The sequence below is a fragment of the Ictidomys tridecemlineatus genome, chromosome 7 (genome assembly GCF_052094955.1).
Source record: "Ictidomys tridecemlineatus isolate mIctTri1 chromosome 7, mIctTri1.hap1, whole genome shotgun sequence".
NCBI classification, from domain to species: domain Eukaryota; kingdom Metazoa; phylum Chordata; class Mammalia; order Rodentia; family Sciuridae; genus Ictidomys; species Ictidomys tridecemlineatus.
The window spans coordinates 38,626,429-38,647,156 of NC_135483.1; the positions used below are offsets into that span (position 1 = coordinate 38,626,429).

A 20,728-nucleotide genomic window follows, 5' to 3' on the forward strand; every position below is an offset into this window, starting at 1 on the left:
GTGCTAATAATCTCCAAATATTCTGTAGTTGACAGAGTAAGTACCCACTCCTCTACTTTAGGCCCCCCAAGTTCTCGACTTCCCAGTTTCTCACCAGTTAAGAATGAGGCCACGCTCACTCTGTACTGCACCTGCTATCTAATGAATCGCCAGAGAAATGCAGATATAGACAAAGGTCCACACCTGAATCCATATCCATGATCGCTCCTCAGGAGTGTCAGCCCCAGGGGAACAGTTGTATGTGCCAAAATTATTGTCTTAGAAAATCAGGTAAGGTTAAGATCAGACTTGAAAGGAAAAGAGAAGTTACAATGGGGCAGCCAGCGCACGGGTGATGGGAGGAGCTGCAGGAGAGGGTATCCCATCCCGTGGCACCCAGTCTCTCAGGTAACAAGTCTTCCCATTTCTCTTTGAGGAACCATTTCTTTTCTATCTTTGTCCTGGGATTCAGGTGATGCTTCCTCCACGTGTGGTTCCAGGGATGATGCCTGTGATCAGACCAGGCTACCCAGAAACCAAGAGTCAATGAGAAACTACTCCGGGATTCTTACTGCAATGACCATGGAAGAGCAGCTCTTTCTACCGCAGTTGCCGAGAGGTCAAGCTGTTAACCTGGAGTTGCCAGGCTCCATCCTGCCACCCATCATCAATCTCTAAAACCCTCCCTTCTTCAGTAAAGTCACCTCTCCAGATTTTAGCTGGGCACATGTTGACCATGTAGAGACCACATTTCTCAGCGTGCACAGCACCTCGTGTGGCTGCGTGTCCATGTTCCAACCAATGGGACATAAGCAGAGTGATATATTACACTTCTGGGCTATGTTCCTGAAGGGAATGGGTATGTCTACTCTTGCCTCTTTGTCCTGGCTGGGAGACAGAAAAGTGGAACCTCCACCTTAGAGCTACAGGTCAGAACTGCATGTGAGCATGGCAGAGCTATCCCACCACCCATGTCTATGGTACATCAAAGAGAAATAAATCTATGTTAAGCCACTATGTCTGAGGATATCTTCTTAACAGCTTAGCTATTACCTTAATTCTATAAGACCAGGGAGTGACTAACAGGGAGATAGATAAATATTCAAATCATTTAATTTAGACCAGCTAGAGATAGATAAAACCCGAGGTTTGATCAGCCCGTATATGCTTCTTGATGCAGCCACACGTGGTGACAGCATCATCTGGACTTTTGCATTATCTGAGCCAAAAAGTTCTGAGCCTCATTTGATGATGGCTACAGACTACTGCTGTATCCAATAGTCCCTGGTTCCTCTAAGCAGCAGCTACTAAAGCTGTCTCTGCTCCCTAAGTGATTGCCTCAAAGTCACTGCCCAGCAGAACCTAAAGCAGCAGGTCCTACCTTTTCACAAAAATTGCAAATTAAGGGCCTTCTAGGGACTGATTTCTATAAAGGAAACTCACTATTCCAATAAAGTGGTATTTCACAAACTCTGATGTGCTTATGAGTCACTAGGAATCTTGCTAAAATGCAAACTATAATTCATTAAATCTCAGTGGGATTCAAGATTCTGGATTTCTAATATGCTCCCCTGGGTGATGCCCTTGCTAGCTAGTCTAGGCCACGTTTTTAGATAGCAAGCCCCAAAGCAACAGTAAGTCTAAGAACACATTAGAATCATCCAGGCAGCTTCAAAAATAAATATCACTCTCAGGGTCCAACGAACAAGAACTCTCATTTAATACTGCCCCTGCTGTCAGGGTGAGAACCACCATACTTACAGGATTTCTGACTCCATTGGTCTGGAGTGAGGGCCACAATCTCCATTGTGCACAAGCTCCTGAGTGACACAAATGCTGCTAACACTGCCATACTTTGAGAATCACTGGCCTAAAGCCATTGCAGAGTCACTCCTTGTCACTGACCTTAGTGTCCACTGCAGAAAAACACTTCTACCTACTGCTTCTATCAATGTTCTTGGACAGTCACCAGAGAGACACCCTTGCCTGAGAAAGGAAGAGAGAAGAATTCCCATTTCTATACCATTATTCATTTCTAAGATCAGTTTCTGTGCATGCTTACTAGAAACTAATGGAAGGCACATTTAACCCTATCATTGCCAAAATAATAAACAGTAGTGTCAAGTCTTATTCTAGATATCACAGACTTACTGGGTTTAAAAGCCTGTGAACCACAGTGACTGGCTCATCTTAACAGCTTTCTCAGAATAATCCCTCTCCTAACTCCACTGTAGGACAGATACATGTTGAGTAGCAGTTTCTAAAGGGTCAGCATTATAATGTTATCCTGCTGAGCAATTTTGAAAAGCTTTGAGAAATCCAGAATTCTTAAGCAAGGTCTTTTTTTTTCCCCTCCTCCTTCGGAGTCAATTAAAGATATCCCCTCTTTTATTCAACGGATGGAAAAATGTGTTTTTTAGAGCTCAGTGAGGGCAAACATGCTCCCAAATTAGATTCGTGAACAAAGTAAACTATGAATAGATTAGATAATGGGCTGCTGCTTTTTTCTTAAGCAAGAACTAAAGACAACTCAGATGTCTTGTTCCCAGGGCAGCCTGAAGCATGCTCTCTTCCTACTTCAACCGGAAACAATCGAGCTGCACCGAATGAAAGCAACTTGAACCGGTTCCAAGGAGGGGAACTAAAGTGCAGTGACCACAGGAGTGACAGCCATCACTAGGACACATGTGTAGGCCTTACACATGGGCTGCAAATTCAGATGAGTCCTAGAATACATTTCCAATCAGTAAAACACAAATTCTCTGTTCAGAGCAGGAACCAGGAAAATCTAATAAGCTGACCAAACACTCTTTTCTACAACCAGCCCCAGAGGACAAATGTCCTTTGTTCTACTCAGGAAAGGTCTCTTTCAAAAAGAGAAATGTTTATTTATTTATTTTTTTTAAGGACATCCTCAGGTAAACTTAATTTCTAGGTAATAATCTTTTGTCTGAAGAGCTCGTGAATGTATCACAATCCACAAAATAATTATAAAAAAAAAATACAAGGCAGTAAAGATGTTGGCCAGAAGGGTAGGAAAGAAACGAGGTGGAAGGAGAGCAGGCACTTTCACAGGAGTCCTGCAAAGCACCCCCATACCCCCCCCCCGTCCCAAGGGGTTTGGTCCCAAGCAGCAGAGCCCAGGCTTTAAGAACAGAATTGTATCTTCTAGACTGCCCTCTAAAGTGGACACCAAGAAGTCACCCTAAGCAGTGGTTCTAGATCTTCTAGAAGTTAGACACACCTGAGCTCTACAAAGCCACCTGTCTAGTTTGATTTTATTAGTGGAGGAATTTAGTGTGTGGCGGGGCTGAGAACACCAAAAGAATATGCTCTTCATTAACCAAAGAGGTTAGAGAGGCTGAAACCCTCTTCCTTCACAGCCACAAAGAGAAAAAAAGAGGAGGAAGAAAACCTCATCCTTTCCCTCTGACTTTCCCTCCTAGTCAATGGCACCATTCTCTCTCAGGTTGGAAACTTCATGTGACAATCTTGTCTTTGATCAGTCCATTGAATGAGCCGTCTGTTTCAATCATCATCAGCACTGAGATACCACAGACTCCATGACAGACAGTCTTCTAAGCACTTGACAAGCTAATATTAACTCATTAACCCTCCTAGCATCTCTGCAAGGTGGCTACTATGACCAATCTCCTTTTCACGGATGCAAACATTGAGGCACAGACAGATTATGTAACCTGCCCAAGTCACACTGCCAGGAACCAAGATTCAAAAAGAGATTCCCACTGGGGCCAGGGTGCAGCATGACAGTAGAGCTGTTTGCCTAACACACTGTTTGCCCTGGATTTGATCCTCAGCACTGCGAAAATAAATAAGTAACAAAATAAGGAGATTCCCATTCATTTCACCCCTCAGCTTTCCCATTACCCAACTGAATCTTGTACAAAGAAACCATCAAAGAAAAATATTAAATGCTTGTAAAGACATCAGAATATCGGTGGCCTAGAGTATTAGGCCGACCAATGCAAATGAAGAATCTGACACTTCATTATTCTGGGTTGGAGTCCTTCGACTACATTAAAAATGGTAAGACACAAATGTTTTCGCTGCTCTCTTGAACAATTATAATACTATGCCAGGTCTGCCAAAAGCTAGAAAAACTGAAGACCTAATTTCTGTTAGGCCACATAAAACATAGTCTTGGCAGTTGTAAGACAATCATAGATAAGGAATGGAAAGTACCTATCATAATTCTAACTATAGAGTAGGAAATCAGAGTAGTAATTCATCATGTTATTGCCTTTCAATAAAATCATTTTTCAAACAAACAAACAAACAAAAACATCTCACAGACATTTATTTTCTGAAAATGGTGGACACAGATGTATTTATGTTATATAAAGATTTATAAAAACAGTACTCAAGAAAAAACTGTTGAAAGAAAAAAATAGATCTACACCCAAAATGGAACTAGGCACAAAACATGATTCTACCTGGGCCATGTGGGCCATAGACTCTCCTCCTAGGCAATATGGACATTTTACTAGTATAAAAAGCCAAGCAGGGGCTGGGGATGTGGCTCAAGTGGTAGCGCGCTCGCCTGGCATGCGTGCGGCCCGGGTTCGATCCTCAGCACCTCATACAAAGATGTTGTGTCCGCCGGTAACTAGAAAATAAATATTTAAAAAACTTTCTCTCTCTCTCTCTCTCTCTCTCTCTCTCTCTCTCTCTCTCTCTCTCTCTCTCTCTCTCAAAAAAAAAAAAAAAAAAAAAGAAAAAAGAAAATCCAAAGAATGCTCTTTATCCCTCAACCTTCCTTAACAGTCTTCTCTCCACCCTCAGAAAAACCCAGCATTAAATTCATGAGGATTTTGCTTTGAGTCCTGATTCTTATCTCCAGAAAGCTTTTATTGTCTCTTCTGCTTACAAGTCTCCAGAATCTTCCTAAGATTCACAAATCAACTTTATTTCAGTCTCTGGTCTCTCTGGGTCTTCCAAATTCTCAGGGCTCTCAGCTCTCTCTCCCCCACAATTAGCCAGAAGGCTCAGGAACAAGTAAAGGAATTAGCTGGAGTACAGAAATTGAGAAGTTAAACACTGCCTTAAATTATTCATTCTGCACAAAACACATTAACTACAGGATGCCGAGTGTGTTGCATATGGTGCTGCTACATTTGTTGCTTCATTTCTCTATCACACCTAGAAGCAAGTGTATTAGGTGTTCATCATTAACATGGGGGTAGAGAAGAAGAAGCCAGAAAAGGAATGTTTTATGCCAATAAAAAATACTAATAAGTCAGATAGCCTAGGCTCAACATAAAACTCTGGCACTAACTGCGTATGTCATCTTGGATAATCTGATTAACTTCTCGGGATGTTTTTCCTTTTTGAAAGTCCATTCCAGCTCTAACATCCACTGTTACAAGGATTGAAAAAACAGAATCCAAAAGAGTACAATGAGAATTATCTCAGCTCTTTCAAGACCATTTGATCTTAACTGAATACACAAAATAAGGTACAGCCCAGAAGCTAAGAGTACAAAAAATTAGACTGGATAAAATGAGGTTTATTTCTCCCTAATGCAAACATCATAGGCCATTCAGGTTCTAAACAATGTACTTTCTATACATTTTACTCTTTGGAAGTCTTTGCTTAGAAAGCAGATGGGAAAAAAGAAAAATACGAAAATCAAGTGTGTTCAGGTCATTAATAGAATTCTGATTTTTCTCCAAGTCATACTGCCAGTGTGTTGAATCTCACACTGTGCCATTTCAGGAAAGGTTTATTTTGTTTTGGGGGGAAAGAGTGACTTCTCTTCTATAAGGGGCTCTTCTTATCCTTCTGCATTGGAACTTTTAGGCAGTTTTAATTGCTGGTATGTCCACCTAGATTCAGACAAAAATATATTCATATTTTACATATAATACATGTTATTTATGGGTCCTACCTATCTTCAATTACCCTCAATGATTAAAATGTAGATAATAGCTTGAAAATAAGCACCATGGTATAATTTCTTTTTAATTTTCAAGACCAGCTACAGGCTTTGCACAATATAGTATTACTATAGTAATAGTTAACAATTACTGACTGACTTACCAAACAAAAAAATGAGTTCAATAACTCATCAGGATAGTCACAATATCTCATATAATCAAACTAAAACCCCATGCTTATCTAAATGCATTCAGAAATAGGACCTAAGGTTAATATTTTAAATTATTAGTAAACTTAATCAATGTTTAAAAGTCCCAATGTTGACCTTCTTTAAGCACTTTAAAATTGTAACACCAAGTACAACCCTATGTTTTCCAGGAAATTTCCAACTTGCATGCAAGTCCATTATGTGCCTTACCTAAATGTCATCAGGAAACATGGGCGATGGAGGAAGAAAAGGTTTAATTCAGCATGGCACCCTGCCCAGTAAAAAATAAACTTGACCTAAATTCATAAAAATATATGTCTCTTCGTGTCAGGGATCAGAATGCAAGTGAGAAACACAAAGCATATGCCTTCACGTTCACACAAATATAACATATCCCAGAATCACAATATTAAAAGCTAGAAGAGAAACATGTTTCAAACACCCATAGCAATAGGTCAAGTTTTATGTTAGAAATTTCCAATCATTACTGAGGCTCATCTTCCAATTAATCAAAAAAATAAAATATTGCAAGCCCCAGTTTTACATTAAAGAAACAAACTCAGCGATGAGAAAATTCCATGAGCTACATGGCTTTTAAGTGGTAATACCAGAAACTCAATCCTAATTTTTTAAATTCCATAATCTTAAATATCATCTCTTGCTTAATTTTAATTTAGAAGAATTAGCCCTGGCAATGCTATACATTTAATACAACTCCCTATAACTTATAACCTGTATGTTTATGACCCATCCTCTTAAGGGCAGTCACACACCTGTCATCTTTGCAACTATAGACTGTTTCCTAACAACTTGGTAAACAGTGGCCTTTTGGTTCCTAAACATGTCAAGAGAATTAAGTCATCAGCAGATATACTAACCTAATATAGTAAACTTTCAGTTACCCAGAATTTAGGGACCTTTATATTAAGATTTTTCTTTTTGTTAGAGAGAGAGAGAGAGAGAGAGAGAGAGAGAGAGAGAGAGAGAGTTTTAATATTTATTTTTTTAGTTATCGGCGGACACAACACCTTTGTTTTATGTGTGCTGAGGATCGAACCCGGGGCCATACGCATGCCAGGCAAGTGCACTACCACTTTGAGCCACATCCCCAGCCCAATATATTAAGATTTTTATTGAGTATTTTTCTGCATCCATTGAGATGATCACCTTGGTATCTCCCTTATGTTATTGTTTTGTTTTGTTTTGGATAATGGAAATTGAACCTGAGGGCACTTAACCACTGAGCCCCATCCCCAGCCCTTTTTTATAGTTCATTTAGAGACAGGGTCTCACTGAGTTGCTTGGGGTCTAGCTAAGTTGCTGAGGCTGGTTTTGATCACAATCCTCCTGCTGAGATTATAGGTATGCACCACTGTGCCCAGCCCCCCTTAAGTTGTTAATGTAAAGGCACTGTTTTTCTTCATAAATTCTATTCAGGATCATCATTTTTTTAATAAGTGACTGTATTCAATTTGATAATATTCAATTTAAAATTCTGCCATCTGGGGCTGAGACTGTAGCTCAGTGGCAGAGCACTTGACTAGCACAGGTGAAGCGCTGGCTTCGATCCTTGGGACCACATAAAAATAAACAAATAAGATAAAGGCATTCTGTCCACCTACAACTACAAAAAAAATTTTTTTTTAAATTCTGCCATCTGTGATCAGTGAAATTGGCCTATGATTTGTTTTTGTTTGCAAGAAATGTCTGGTTCTGACACAGAGCAATGCAAATCTCTAAATGAAAAGGAATGGCCTTTTACCATTCTCTAAGATCTAGAACAAGACGTTTCTGTTCTTTAAAGGACTGATAGAACTTACCAGTAAAACCATCTAGGTCTGGTGCCATTTTTTGAAATTGAATTTTATTTGTTTTGTTTGTTTGTTTTGATATAGGGGACTAAACTCCAGGGGCACTTAACCACTGAGCCATATCTTCTTTGCATTGTTTTTTGTTTTTTTGTTTTTAATTTTCAGACAGGGTCTTGACAAGTTGCTTTGGGCTTCATTAGTTGATGAGGCTGGCCTTGAACTTGTGATCTTTCGCCCTAGCCTCTCAAGCCCACTGGGTGTAAGTGAAATTTTTCTCTTGTACTATTTAGATAGTTTCCCCCAATGGTAACATTTTTATAAAAACCATAGTAAATATCACAACAAGGCTATTAATGTTAATTAGATCCATCAATCTTATTCTGATTTTCCCAGCTTTACTTGTGTTCATGTATGTGTGGGTGTGTGTAGGTACACATGTGTGTCATTTATGGTCTACACAACTCATCGTGTAGGTTTCTGTGTTTCTATAAGCATATGAAGACCTATATATGTATATTATCTTCATATATACAAACTGATTTAATATAACCAAGATCTTACAAGACACAGTTTTATATCCTACTTTTTCTATTTTAAAGTCCCCAAATTATACACATCCTTCAAACACACTTTTAATGGCTATATGACATTCAACATGAACCAGAGTATTTTATTTAACCATTACTCTGTCACTGCACACTTAGGTTGTTTCCATCTTTCAAACTATTATAAGTAAAGCTTCAATAAACACATTTGTAAACTCTGTTTGCCCAGCTATGATTATTTCCTTTGGACAGATTTGCAGAGGTAAAATTACTATAAAAGATGGGCTTTTCACATCTAACACTTATGGATTCATCCAGTCCCTGTTAGAAACCTTTCATCAGCCAGAAATAATAACTAGCATATTTTCTCACATCACCCACTTTTAGAGAAAAGCTGAGTATAAACATCACCCAATATCTCAACATAGAGCTAGCCCACCTCAAAACAGGAAGAAAGCTCTAGTTATGAAAAAGCAAGCTAAATCAGGCACATCCTAGGCCACCCTCTGGACTGGTACTTATCAGATGAGCCCATGTGTATGTAAGCCAAGCTCCTATCCTCTAGGAAAGCAGAAAACCAGGAACTATAACTAATATGTGGCATAGCATATGGATATGCCATTTGCTGAAAGCTCCTAATAACATATTTTATTATATTCCATTTTACAAGTGAGAAAACTGAGCAAATAGTGGTTAAGAAACTGGCCCAAGATTACACAGCAAGTGTACTCTAATCCAGGCCAGTCTTGACTCCAGAGCCCAATCTCTGAGCCACCCTACCTTGAGCATGCTCATTTAGATTCTTGCTCTCTACGATGTTCAGCTCTGGTGCTAAAGAGGGAACAACATGGAAGGCACCAGTTAACGGGCCCACTCCAGAAGTGGAGATCCAAGCCAGAAACTAAACAAAGGGCCTGAAACACTTTATGAGACTTATGCCTTTAAAAGCCCCCTAAATGACATGCAGTCAAGTTGTCTTGAATACTACCACATCAACCAGTCTTGATGCTGCACTGGTTTATATTAGGAAGCATATGGGAAAATACTTAGACATTAGTCCATGAATATTCAGAGCAATTAGAGAGTCCTAATACACAAAAAAATACTCAGTTCAAGCTAATGGATTACCATCAGCTATGAGAAACAACTTACCTTTCTGTAATGTGAATAAATTCCTTGCCTGAATAATAAAATCAGAATTATTTCCTTTAAAACAATGGGTTACACATTCTTATACAATCTTCATTTGTCATTTAAAAATAAACAAATATAAATTTTTAAAAAAGAAAGAAGTATTTGGTAGGGGCTTAATAATAACTTATTGGTTAAGTTAATCTTTGCATTTCCCCAACCACACCCTGAAGAACAGAAAAAATAAATATTAAAGGCAAGAACGTTCCTTCTAGTTCAACTCTGTCATTTATATAGATGGCCCCACAGGGGATAAGATAGTTAATTACACTTGTGCAAAGCCTTACTTTTTTTCCTGCCTTAAAATGTTGTGACTTGACTTTACTTTTTTGGTATTTAATAATAAATCATACAAAAATACACATTTAACTTTTCCCCTTTGTTGTAAGAGCTTGAAAAAAATCGTTTTCCTTTAATAACTACATACCATGCTCCATTTGTCATTTTACCATTAGACTAAATTCTGTTAATAGCACATACTCATTCTATATCAGTACTATTTGTGTTTACTGTACCTGTACAATCAAAAGAAAAATAAACACGATGCTTTGTAAAGGGTACTTTTACTGCATATATTTACAACACTTTTCATGAATCAGCTTCAACATTAGAAGAAAGAAATGTGAAAACATGTCTTGTCTTTAATAACATTACCTATATAAAAAATGGAAACAGGAAATCTCCAACGACAAGGCTTTTCCCCCCTCTCCCCGCCCCAAGGATTCTTTGATGGCCAAGAAAGACAGATATTCACAATTCCACTTCAGCAGTGCCCTTTCCTATTCAGAAGCAGTTGCCCTTTTAGCCTTGATGCTAAAGCTAATGCTGCCCTAGAAACAGACTTGTCAAAACGTGATCAAGATTTTTTAACACTGAGGTTCAAATAGCTAAAAGGAGACATTCCATGTTATGTTTACCCTGAAACATAAAAATGGTCCCTTGACCAGCTCCCAGGCCCCCCACATTCACTCACTACCCCCGCCCCCTCATGCTTGATGCCCAGAGGGACAGCAGCACATGAGACAGACCCAGCTCTCTCCCTCCAACCTGCAGGGATCTCCACTGAGCAGAGGGAAGCCAGAGGAAGCACAAGTGCCCACTGCTGATGTGCGGGGGCTTCTCATCACTGTCTCCTCATGCTTCACACCAGCGCTGCAGTGTTAATGAGGCTGAGTTCAGGAGGAATCAAAACTGGCAAACTGGCCTGGTCCACAGGGGTTGGTGGGTTCCGCCGACCCCCTGGCTTCTGCCTTTGATGGCAATGTGGAGTGAAAACGCAGTCAGCAGGAGTACCCAGCAGGCCTGGCCCTGTGCTTCAAGGCTCAGCATTTACCGGCTGCAGATCTGAGCTGGGCACTGCATAGAGCAGAGAAGTGTGGAGACACAGCCCCTCCCCTCAGATGGCACCAACTTCCTAGGAGAGATGTCAGGCGGGTCAGAGGCCTTAAAGAGCACCTTATATCACTCCCTTACTTCACAGCCAAGAAAACAAAGGCCAGGGGAAGGAAGAAAGAAAACCACTCATATGCTCCCTCCAACAATTATAAAGGCATTCTTTTTTTTTTTTTTTTTTTTTTTTTTTTTTTTTTTCATTTCATTTTTTACTTATTTATTTTTAACAACTTTGTGAGATATAATATCCATACCATAAGATTCACCTGTTTAAAGTGAAAAATACAACACTTTACAAGATAATTACAAAGTTGAGCAAACACCTCCACAATCTAAATTTATATCATTTTTGTCAATCCCCCCTAAAATACTCCTATACTATAGTAGGCTCTCCCCATTCCTCTGTCCACAATGACCACTAATAGACTTTGTGTTTCTATAGATTTTTCTGTTCTGGACATTTTATATAAATAGAATAATTCAATATGTGAGTTTTTTTTTTTTTTTTTTTTTTTTTTTTTTTTTTTATTGGTTAAAGGCATTCTTAGGTCCAATCCTCTTGTCCTTTTCAGTCTGTCTGTCTGTCTGTCTGTCTGTCTGTCTCTCTCTCTCTCTCTCTCTCTCTCTCTCACACACACACACACACACACACACACACACACACACACACACATTTTTTAAGTGGCTCAAAGCTTTACTATCTTGTCTGAGTGCTGACATACTGAGTAAGTGGCTAGGTGCAAGCACTACAACCTGGACTTGTCCACCTCTAAGCCCAAGCCCTGGTGCTCTAACCCCAGCCACTGATGAGAGTCCTAGAAGTGACACAGAGCAGCACATAATGAAGGAGTGACCCATGTGATCTAGACCAATAATTCCCAAGTGTGGCTGACTCACAGAAATCATCTGAGACGTTTTATAAAAATACAGATTCTTCCATCCTCCACCCCCATTCAGCCTTCTGATGAAGTGGGTCTGAAATCTGTACTTCTACATCGTTCCAGTGATTTTGATCATCAGTCTGCCTTACTATTTACGGAAGCATTAAAAAGAGACATGGGGCTGGATCAGTCATGAAAAGCTATTTGGAGCTTGGATTTAACCAACAGAATTTCAAAGGAGAAATGCTGAAGAGGTGGCCACATATCCACGGAGTGTTCGTGACAGTGACACCTGTAGGCGAGAGCCAGAACGCGTGTTGGAGAGTGATCCAGGGGGGAACCAGGAAGGAGCAATATTACAGAGTGGCCCATAAAGCTGGCCAAGGCACACTAACTCCACACCACAATAACAAGGACAAATAGACATTTCTGGACCATGGGCAACATGATCAAAGTGGTAGGGGACAAACTAAAGAGCAGGCAGACATCTATCTGAGTTGGGAGTGGCAACTATAAAGCTACTGACATAGATGCACCAGCTGGCGAGTCTGAAGGAAGAAAAATAAAAATAAAAAAACAACTGGAAGAAAAGCTACCTGGCTCACTAGAATGGAAGTTCCAAGGAGGTGAGGGGATTTCCCTGGTTTGCTGACTCCTTTATTCCCTGACAGGAATATTCACCTGTTTAATGAGCAAGCAGATGGATTTTGAAGGCACAGAGACATGAATGGATGAATGAGTCAAGATTTCTTTAAGACTCATTTCCAAAGGACTAGCATTAAAACAACATGGTTGACTAAAAGGGTTAAATTAAAAGATCTTGTCTTCAGCAAAGGCTCTTCTTCATTACTTCTGGCTTTTCTCTAAGACTTTATTTTGGCTTCTATTTCATGAAAGAATTAGGTGATTTTGAAATAGTGGAATGTCCTGTTGACAGTGGCAAGAACGGTAGATCTTCTTTCTCCCTTGGGAAGAAGAAAATGATGGGCGAGATCTTCTAATTTGGTTTTTGGCAATGGAAGAACAAGTTAGTGAGAATCTAAACTCAGAAGCATTCCTCCCAGGACCTATTGGGCCACAGCCAACAGACACGCCAACAGCACATTGGCTTGACTGGACTCCCCATAAACTTTAATGATAGAGCTGGTCAGGCTGCATGAGGCTGGGTTAGCCTTAGAGGCCTCACCAACCTAAGGAGACCCCAAGCTACCTCTGGATAGTCAGCCAGATCTCTGGGGTATCTGGCGACTTGAAAATTAGTTCTCGTCTGGGAAAAACTAGTTGACTTTTTTAAGGTTTTTCCAAACTATGGATTCCCCAAGGTACCATCTGAGTGATAATGTTATACAGTCCACTCTTTAAATGGGGCACATCATCAAAACTAGATATACCACTCTGACTTGAATATATACAATATTCACATGCATCAAAACATCATAGGATACAAAGTAAGTACTATTACTATTCATTAAATAATATTAAAACAACTAAGATATACCAGGTTCCAGAAGCAGGAGTTGAAAAGACATGCTAAAATTCCTTTTTGGACATCCACCCATCTTCTGCAAGCCTGATCTTATAAGAGACTTCCTTCTTAAGTGACATCTATCTACAGCTAATATCCAACTAAAAAATAAAGAGCCTTTGTTTCTATCAAATTCCCCAAGAAAAATAATTCATATCATTACTAGAACAGACAACATATTTTAAAAGAATTGCAAAAGGCTGTATGATTTCAATTTTATTTTCCCTTCTCTTACAAACTCCAGAGCCTGCCTTTCATAATGCACCAGAGGTAATACATGGCTCCAAATGACTTGACAGTTTCTTTTAATTTACAGACATCTAAGCCTGTTTATAAAATTCCCCTAGTTCAAAATGCTTCCTTTTCTTAAACATATTTCCAGTTCAAATTATGTGTTTATAGCAATCTGCAATATATTATTTCTAAAGATAAACAGTCACTAAAAAAATGGGCAGAAAAACAGCAGCATATCACTACTGCCACACTCTGTCTTTCCCTGCCCTGGTGTTCCCGCAGAGAAAGTCCAAACCTGCCAGGGGAAAGAAAGCATGAATGGATCACTAGAAACAGGTTTCCGGGCTATCTCAGCGTATGCAAAGGAAGGACCACCAGTTCTTTTCCACAGACAGCTTTAAGCCTTAATGGGAATCTTTTCTGCCCCGAGCTAAGTACAAAACTCTAGAATTCACTGACTGTAGATGATTTTTCTTCCTTCCTTTTAAAGAGTCTTTAAGCTCAGAGGATCACTACTTTTAAATCCCAGGACACAGTTGCAGTTTTCAAATTAAAATGCAAAGTGCTGGAAATAATGTTTTATGACAGTTAAACTTCTAAAAATTAAGTCTTCTGAGTCTGTGCCTATTTATGTTGCTGTATGTGAAACAAACAGAGACCCAAAAGTAATTTAAATGGACCATTAGCCATTCTAGGTCTCAAAACAGCTTCTACTGAGAAAGATTCACTGCCTAACAAAGACTGTATGCTTGGAGTCTCCAAGTTGACATTTTAAAAATATCTAATCACCCTTTTGAAGGATATTCCAACGCCTAAAAACAGTGTCTATCACAATGAAGCCCTTTACTCAGAAAACATCCAATTCTGGTTCACCCTGAGAAATATTAGAATCCCAAAGATACTGATTTCAGGGGGAAGCAGTCCCTGAGGAGGACAGGTACAGTTTCTACAAAACACTTCCTAAGAGCTCTATTAAAAGTACTTAAAAAAAAAACCCAGAAGGCTATTCTTTCTCTAGAATTACCAAACAGTAACATTTCCTAGTAAATCCCTGAGCAGGACTTGGGGGGGGGGGAGGGGGACATTCTCCTAACCCTGTACAGCTTTTTAGGCAAGCTTCTGTTGAAAATCATTAGATGAAGTTGTCCCTTTGCCCTGTTTTGCAATAAAATGAGCAATAATGTTTTTCTGAAAACAAGGAGCCAAAGTTCATAATTGGCTGGAAGATTACTAATTCTAAGGATTAAGCCATCATTTGTCAATGAGAAATACTGGTAAGGAGAGATGTTTCTTACAACATGAGCACCCAGATAAATACTCATTTTTTTTCCTATACATTTTCCAATTCTACATGCTCCAACCTGGGGAACTGCTAGCACACAGGCTCCCACACTGGTCACAAACACCATGCCAAATAAGTTTCTCAATCTGAAACTGCTTCAACTCAAAGAAAAAAAAAGGGGGGGAGGGAGAAGCCTCACAAACCAACAAAAGATTACATACAGTAATTTGTTTCATAAAAGAAAGTTCACTTAATTAGAAATAGAAAAGTTGTTAGGTGGCAAAAGGAAGGACCCTGGGGACTAGAAGGGACAGCACTGGGGCTACAGGCGAAATCCTAGCTACTTGGGCTTCCACCTGGCTGGACAGAGCCCTTGGCGCCCAGGTAGGGGCAGCCTTGGACACGGTGAGGCCCAGGAGGCAGTTCCCATTAGAGGGCGCTCATTGGGCAACACAGAGGAACTAGCTCCAGCCCCAGAAACGCGACCCAAAGGAGAAATCAAGTTCCCACTGCCAAGGCGGGGGGAGGGATGCTGGTTGAGAACAACTGGCCCCGCCCGGGGAGAGATTCCTCCTGGCCGGGAAGCGCCTGCCAGGACCTGAGAAGGTGAGTATGGCAGGAGAGAAGCCTCTGCCCCCGAAGTGACGAGGTGACTCAAGGCAGAGCGCAGTGTCACACGCACCCCGCCTTGCTCAGCCTGCCGCACTCCAGTGCAATCCTGATTAAAATGTCGTCCTGCCCTTAAGGCCCTGGGCCGCCCTCCAACCCTCAACTAGGAGGGGTCGCCAAGGACAGATTCCAGCGGCCCGCGCCTCCGCATTTTCGAGCTGGTTCCGCACAGCCCCGAATCCCCCTGCGGGACCGCGGACTGCGTTACACGAAGTGACGGCATCTCGCCCCAGTCACAGGGAGGATCAAACAAAAGAACTTTTATAAACTTTCCTCCCCGGACACTCGGAGGTTTTTAAAATCTGGGCCCTGTTTCCTCAGAACTTGCATTCAGTCGAGTTGGAAATCTGGAATGCGAGAATGGTTTGCGGCGAAGGGACCCAGAAGTTTGCAGTCAGCCCTTGGGGCTCGCGGAGCGCACCCGATCCCGCGCGGGCCCTAGTCGGGCTCGCAACCCAGGCCACCCTTTTTCCCCCTTCGCCCTTCCTGGACCACGCAACCAGATCCCTGGAGGGCGAGGAAGTTGGGAGTGACTTCAGGGGCCTCTGCGGTTAAACAAAACTGCATTTCTGTGTTCCCATCCCTGGGTACAACAGGGCAACTCCAGTGATTAGCGCTTTTCTTTGGGAGGGGAAAAAGAGGTAGAAGAATGATCGCTTTAGTCCCAGCAGGTCCCCAAAGGCCAAGCGCGATGTCTAGGGTGGGGGAACCCCCCGGATGGCGATCCCCGATTTCCCGAAGGCTCCTCTCAGCCCGGGGCACCCTAATCAGCGCGCGTGTCCCCCGCCTGGCCCACTCACCGACTCCGCCGACACGCAGGCCACCAAGCCTAAGGTGAGCAAGATCCACGTACGCTGCATATTCCCCTGGGACCGGCTGCTCCCAGCCGCAGCTTGCAACGAGGGCGAAACGAAGCCTCTGGTCCAGCTCTAGGCACAGCCCGCGCAGAGGGAGCCGAGCAGCCGCAGCGACCGCGGCTTGGGCTCGGGGGCTGAAGCTTGGGGCTCGGAGGCGCTCGCTCTCTCCTCCTGCGCCTGCTCCGGCCGCCCGCGCTGCGCCCCGGGAACGCGGCGCCTTCTCACTTGTTGGTTTCTGCACTCCCGACACGGAGTTCGTGCTTCGGAAAGGCGGCTCTGGGGAGCTCTTCTCGACCGGCTGTGGTTTTACTCCTTCGCGGACTCCCTCCCGCGTCGCTGTTCAGTTTCTGATTTGAAGGAATAAATTCGATGGCTTGAAATGGAGCTGCAGCCGAAGTTTGGGGGCAGAGCGGCGGGGGCGCGCGATCCGCGCGGCCGGAGCTCCCGGAGTATCTGGAGAGGAGCGCGTTGGAGCTGGGGCTAGTGGCTTAGCGGCGGCGCCCCTCCTCCTCCTCCTCCTCCTGCGCCGCCACCTCCTCCCGGGTCCTCCTCCTCCTCTTTTGCTCCCGCTCCCTCCCTCCCGCCCTCCCTAGCCTGCCTCTCTGGGCTCCTCCAGGCGACTGGGGGAGAGAAGGCGGCAGTGTGGCTCCCAGATAAAGCCGGGAGAAATTCCTACAGGATTACACCCCGATTGGCAGCTCCGAGCACCAGTGGGCGCCGGCGGCTCCGCGCTGTGGCTGCTCCGGGAACGCTCGTCCGCAAACCAGTGCTCCTTCATTTTTTCGCTCCCCTTTCTCCTTTCGCTGCTTCCTTTCCTCTCTCCTTTACACTATTTTCTTACCATTCCTCCCCCTCTCCTTCTCTTTTTCTTCACTTTCACGATTCTGAAGAAAGGTCGTTGAAGAAACGACGTATTTAGCTTTTGTGCTCCTGAACATTATTAGCATTATTGCAAGTAGAAAGAAACCTCTTTGAGAGTTTTTTTTTAAAGCATTATTGCAAGTAGAAAGAAACCCCTTTGAGAGTTAAAAAAAAAGAAAAGAAAGAAAGAAAGTTTATACATATTCCCGAACCCCCTAGGCTCCCCCAAACAGGGGAAGTGGAGGAAAGATCCTATAAACCCACTATGCAACAGTTCCAAAGCTCGTAATTTCATTAAGGGCTTAAATACCATTTCTGCCTCACACGCAGTTCATGCCCCTAAGGCATTTTATAGGCTCTGTTTCCGCATAGTGGTATTAATGTTTGGAAGCTACAAATAAGGCAATTTTGAAGAGAAATTAGATGGAGACCCCGAATAATAACAGATTTATGAGAATTTCAAAGAGAGGAGGGATAAAGTTATTTCTAGCTTGAAGAAAGTAATGAACATGTATTTCCTGAATGGAGGTAACTGATTCGAAATATTTTGTTTTGAAATTTTTTTCCTTTCAATTCATTTTCTATGTTGTGCTATACAACATGACAAATGCTATTCCCTTCCAATTTCTACCATCCTTTTTTTCTCTCTGACTTATGGAGTAAATAAATTATGGAGCAATTCTGCTTCAAGAATTGGGAGCTTTTAAGGTACAAAGATGTAGACATATAGATGTGAACAGGTCATGATATTTTTAAATTCAGTATTAGAATAAAACAGAAATATACTGTGAGAGTTGCAGTATCTTAGTAACCTATAATTGTCATAAATCCCAAAGAAAGAAATTTAACTGGAGAGTTACAACTCAAAGTTGGAGACATTCAGCTCTTTTGTTTAGTGTGCCAGCTACCCAACTACAAGTACTCACAGGAAAATCTAAGGCATTGGCATCCCAAAACATAATATGGAGAAGTATAAGAGTAGGTAAAACAGAAAGAAAAGAAGAAAAAGAGCTGGAAGTTGTAACATCAGTGTTTCTACTCCACAGATGCTGACCTGGCATCTGGGCCAGTGTGGGTCCAGGTTGGTTTTTGAAATATGGAAATAGATCATATTTGTATAATGGACTCATTTTGGGTTGAAGAATTTCATGGAATTGGGGAAACTGCTGAAAGGAAATTCCAAATGAAAATGAACAATGTGGAAGAAATGCATAAAACCCTAAATGACCACCTTTATCCCAAACAGGGACCTAATGTACTTGCCAACTTTCAGACAAGGCCATTCTTCCATTTTCCCCAACAGTTAAGAATCCAATAAATTAGAATTCCATTAAAATGGGATAATGTATTCATTTCCTCTTTATTAGTTATTGCTGTTTGTGGGGGCATCTGCCTTGCAAGAAGAATGGTGACTGATCCTACTTGGGCCCAAACTGAAAGGAAGTATCTGTCAGCTCTCCTGAAGTCATCCTCCAAAGTTCTCTGCAACTTGTTCTTTTAAGATAATAATGTAGCATTATGACTATGTGTAACAAGGGAATTAGTACATTTTTATAATGTAAACTATTTGAGTGGTTTACACTATAAAATAAATGAAAACAATAAATTTCAAGGACTTTTGTTAAAACGATGAACAGGTGTGGCAGGAGAGAATCATCTGACAGTATAAAAAGCATTTACCCAAGAGTTGGTAGGAATAGGTCATCTATGTTAAGTGAAGAATAGGGGTAGAGGACAGCTGATGTCCACTGATATTAGTCAAGAACATATCTAAACTTGGAAATAATGAAGGCATCATTGTATCTTTTGCTCACTGGAATTTGTTCGAGAAAATTAGAGACTAAAATTCAGTCAAACTTTGCACACTATACCTAATACACTAAGCATAGGTTGTCATATACTCTATGTCTTCCAGTTTAAGGATTGTAGTCTAAAGGGCACGGCAAGTTTAATTGCTCAACCAAATAGCTTTACAAATAGCTTCACCAACTTCCAAAAGAAAAAAATCCACTTCAAAAATCTAAAAAGAAAAATAAAGAAAATGAACAGAATGTAGAGATTAAGACACAAAAATGCAAAAGTTACAGATTGAAGAAAAATTAATGAAAAAAATAGAAATGAAAGCAACTGAAGACATAGTTTTTAACCTAAGCTGACTTCTTGGTATCTAATTTATCCTATTATAAGTACGGACAAGCAGGTGCTTGGTCCCAGGTGAGCTGTCAGAGTAGGGGAAGCTGCAGAAAGAACAAGATGCCACTCTGCTTTTCTCGGTTGTTCTTCCACTTGCCACTCCTGGGAACATTCCCAGGTATCCAGGCTAGTAATCAATTTGGAAGGATCAGCCCTGACTAAATTCACTTGAAAGATGATAGAATCTGAGAGTAAAAGGAAATACAGCCAACCATCTATTAATTACCCAATGCTACTAATAGAAAATAAGCTAAAGCCATGACAAAAATCTAGAGCAAAACTTATATATATGATATATACGATTATATATAATCATGTGATATATAATCATATATATATATATATATATATATATATATATATATATATATATATATATATATAAACTTTTCTCTGTTCTTTTCATTCACCTCCATCAAGGGAAGTTGTCTGATGTGAGTTTTAAAAATTGAAATAGTGCTAATGTTGAACAAAACTGTCACATTTGGACAGCAGGACACAGATGGGAAAGTCAAGAAACTGTATAATACATAAATTATCCCCTGAATATTCAGGAAACAAAACAGTCATGTTGGTTTCCCTAACTCTGTGATATTGTTCCTAAGAGCCTGCCAAAAACCTATGGCTCATCTGCCAGGTGCTCATTGGATAGATAGGTGAATTTTCTCAAGCTGTGTTAGAGTTAATACATATTTAAACTGAAAATTGTTCTTACATCATAATTCTGTGATTAAGGTACATGAGAAATTTTTTCTAAACTCAATTTAAAGAAAAACATTATCCATCATTCTTAGGAAAGTACCACATTTATCTTTAAATTATTCAGGCTACATTTGTATGTAACCCGTTGGGCAGAGAAATCTCACCATGATGATTTTTATTGAAAATGATACTTTTAAAAACAGGAAAAATGCATATATTTATGTTTTACAGCATATTGTTTTGAAATATGGATACATTATGGAATGGCTGAATCAGGCTAATTAGCATATGCATTACCTCAAAGTCACTTTGTGTGTGTGTGTGTGTGTGTGTGTTGTGTGTGGTGAGAACACTTAAAAATCTACTCTTTTTTTGCAGTTTTCAAGGATCCAAATGTGTTATTAGCTATAGTCACAATACTTACTTACTTCAAAGTTACTTCTCTTGTGTAACTGGAATTTTGTCTTTTGACTGACATCTTAATCCCTTTTCCCAGCCCA

At 40.9% G+C, this 20,728-nt stretch overlaps 1 protein-coding gene across 1 annotated transcript in view; it reads right to left on the reverse strand.

Moving 5' to 3' along the window:
- Positions 1 to 16,986, reverse strand: part of Sdc2 (syndecan 2) — a 106,172-nt gene extending 89,186 nt beyond the window's left edge. Inside the window, exon 1 of the mRNA XM_005316321.5 lies at positions 16,416 to 16,986. Within this exon, the coding sequence (XP_005316378.2) occupies positions 16,416 to 16,475 (60 nt within the window). The 5' untranslated portion in view covers positions 16,476 to 16,986. The remainder of the gene's footprint in view (positions 1 to 16,415) is intronic.
- Positions 16,987 to 20,728: the final 3,742 nt, after the last annotated feature.